We start from the raw sequence: 1891 nt of genomic DNA, 5'->3' as shown, positions 1-1891 counted from the left end.
GGGGGGCACAGACCCTTCAACACCCTGCAAGTTGCCAACCGCCGGTGCAATATTATAACTCCGGACAATGTCGCCATCTAGTGGCCGAATCACAATAAGCACATTAAACTTCAGACACGGAGACGCCGGCGGTGAGAGTCGGACATCGCGCACACTGAGGCTCAGCCAGGGATGATCTGAGTGCATTCTCTGTGTCACACGTTGCCCTGTTGTCAAGTTTTTTTTATTTTGCTTGAATTGGAGTCTCAGGTTTGGATGGTACAGCGCTGTCTGTAGGGATATTATCTGTGTAGTGACTATGAAGGCTTCATAACATTGATTACATGTGCAATTCTTTCCCAGGTGATCACTGACACTTACCAATAGTCAGTACTCAGTGCCTTGTTATCAGTGTATGTACGTGTGGCTCAGTGGTTAGCACTTCCGGGTCACCCGGGTCAGCTGTTCAAATCTTGGCCAAGACTCTATGTGCACGGAGGTTTGCGTGTTCTCTCTCTGCTTACATGCTGATAGATTAAATGGCTTCGAGTCCAAATTGGCCCTAGTATGTGAGATTGGGACCTTAGATTGTAAGCTCCTTGGGCAGGGACGGGTGTGAATGGTAAATATATCAAACTGACGGCGGTATATAAATGTATGAAATAAATAAGACATGTAACGTGTTCCCGCACATATAATGAGGAGGATTTATACGTGTTTTGTTGTGTGTCCTCCGGCAGGTTTGGGGTGATGCTGCTTCTCAGATATTCTACTCCCTGGGATGTGCATGGGGGGGACTTATCACTATGGCTTCCTACAACAAGTTCCACAACAACTGTTACAGGTAAGTTTTATCACTTCTCTCTATGACTGGCCTGAATGGGGCAGAGACAACCACTGGAGATAGCTGAACACCCCAAGTACTTGGCACCCACAAATATCTTTATTGCATGCAGAAGGGTTTCAGCAAACAATACGATTCAGTAGCTGTTGGCATTTGTAGTGATCAGAAGGAATAGTTCCTTCCTCACCTCAGTGTGTGTCTTTCAGGAAGAACCTACAATGAGGAAGGAGGATATTGCATCATTGTAACTATACTGTCTCCACTATTTTGTAAAGCGCTGAGCAAATTGTTGGCGCCATATAAATCCAGTATAATAATAATAATAATAATAATAATAATAATACACAGGGGCAGATATGCAGAAAATGACTGCAATTAATACAATGACCACAGGGTGGCGCCACAGCAATAGAAAAACATAGAACATGAACCCCAATGCAATTACATTGCCCATAGAACTGCAGGAAGCAGCACGCGCAGTGACACCGTATATCTGAAACCTTTGTAGCGGAAGAATTAGCAATAGAAGGGCAAACTATCATCTGCTCCATAACGGGAAACTATCATCTGCTCCATAAGGGGAAACTATCATCTGCTCCATAAGGGGAAACTATCATCTGCTCCATAAGGGGAAACTATCATCTGCTCCATAAGGGGAAACTATCATCTGCTCCATTTTCCTGCTGAGTCAGGAGATGTCTATGGTGGTGAGCAGACTCCTGATGACCGACCGATTTTGGGAGGAGGAACGTTGGAATAGGTTAGAAGAAAGTCTAATGATTTCTCACCCGTGCACCGGCCTTATATCACAATGCATATTGCATCATCAAGGGCAACACTGCAGGAAACCAACTTTATATTATAGACTATAGAGGGGTCCTACGCAGCCCCAAAACCTGGTTTTCTGCATTGTGGATGGAACAAAAGGTCTGCTCTCGATGTGGAGGTCGGTGTGCTGGTGAGAAATACTTTGATCTACAATAGGTGAGGTTGTCCTTCTGATCAGCACAAGACATTTCAATATGTGGCCCATGTTTATAGAGTCTGTGGCTAGACTTTCTGAGGGGG

General features: G+C 44.8%; 1 protein-coding gene across 1 annotated transcript in view; it reads left to right on the top strand.

Annotated features, from left to right (window-relative positions):
* SLC6A9 (solute carrier family 6 member 9) overlaps nucleotides 1–1891 on the top strand; it is a 20334-nt gene that overhangs the window by 7874 nt on the left and 10569 nt on the right. The window contains exon 7 of the mRNA XM_018573261.1: nucleotides 720–823. Coding sequence (XP_018428763.1) covers nucleotides 720–823 — 104 coding nt within the window. The remainder of the gene's footprint in view (nucleotides 1–719; nucleotides 824–1891) is intronic.

Source organism: Nanorana parkeri, unplaced genomic scaffold (assembly GCF_000935625.1).
Source record: "Nanorana parkeri isolate BGI_ZX_2015 unplaced genomic scaffold, ASM93562v1 scaffold2304, whole genome shotgun sequence".
Classification (NCBI taxonomy): Eukaryota; Metazoa; Chordata; class Amphibia; order Anura; family Dicroglossidae; genus Nanorana; species Nanorana parkeri.
This window is presented reverse-complemented; position numbering and strand designations above follow the sequence as displayed.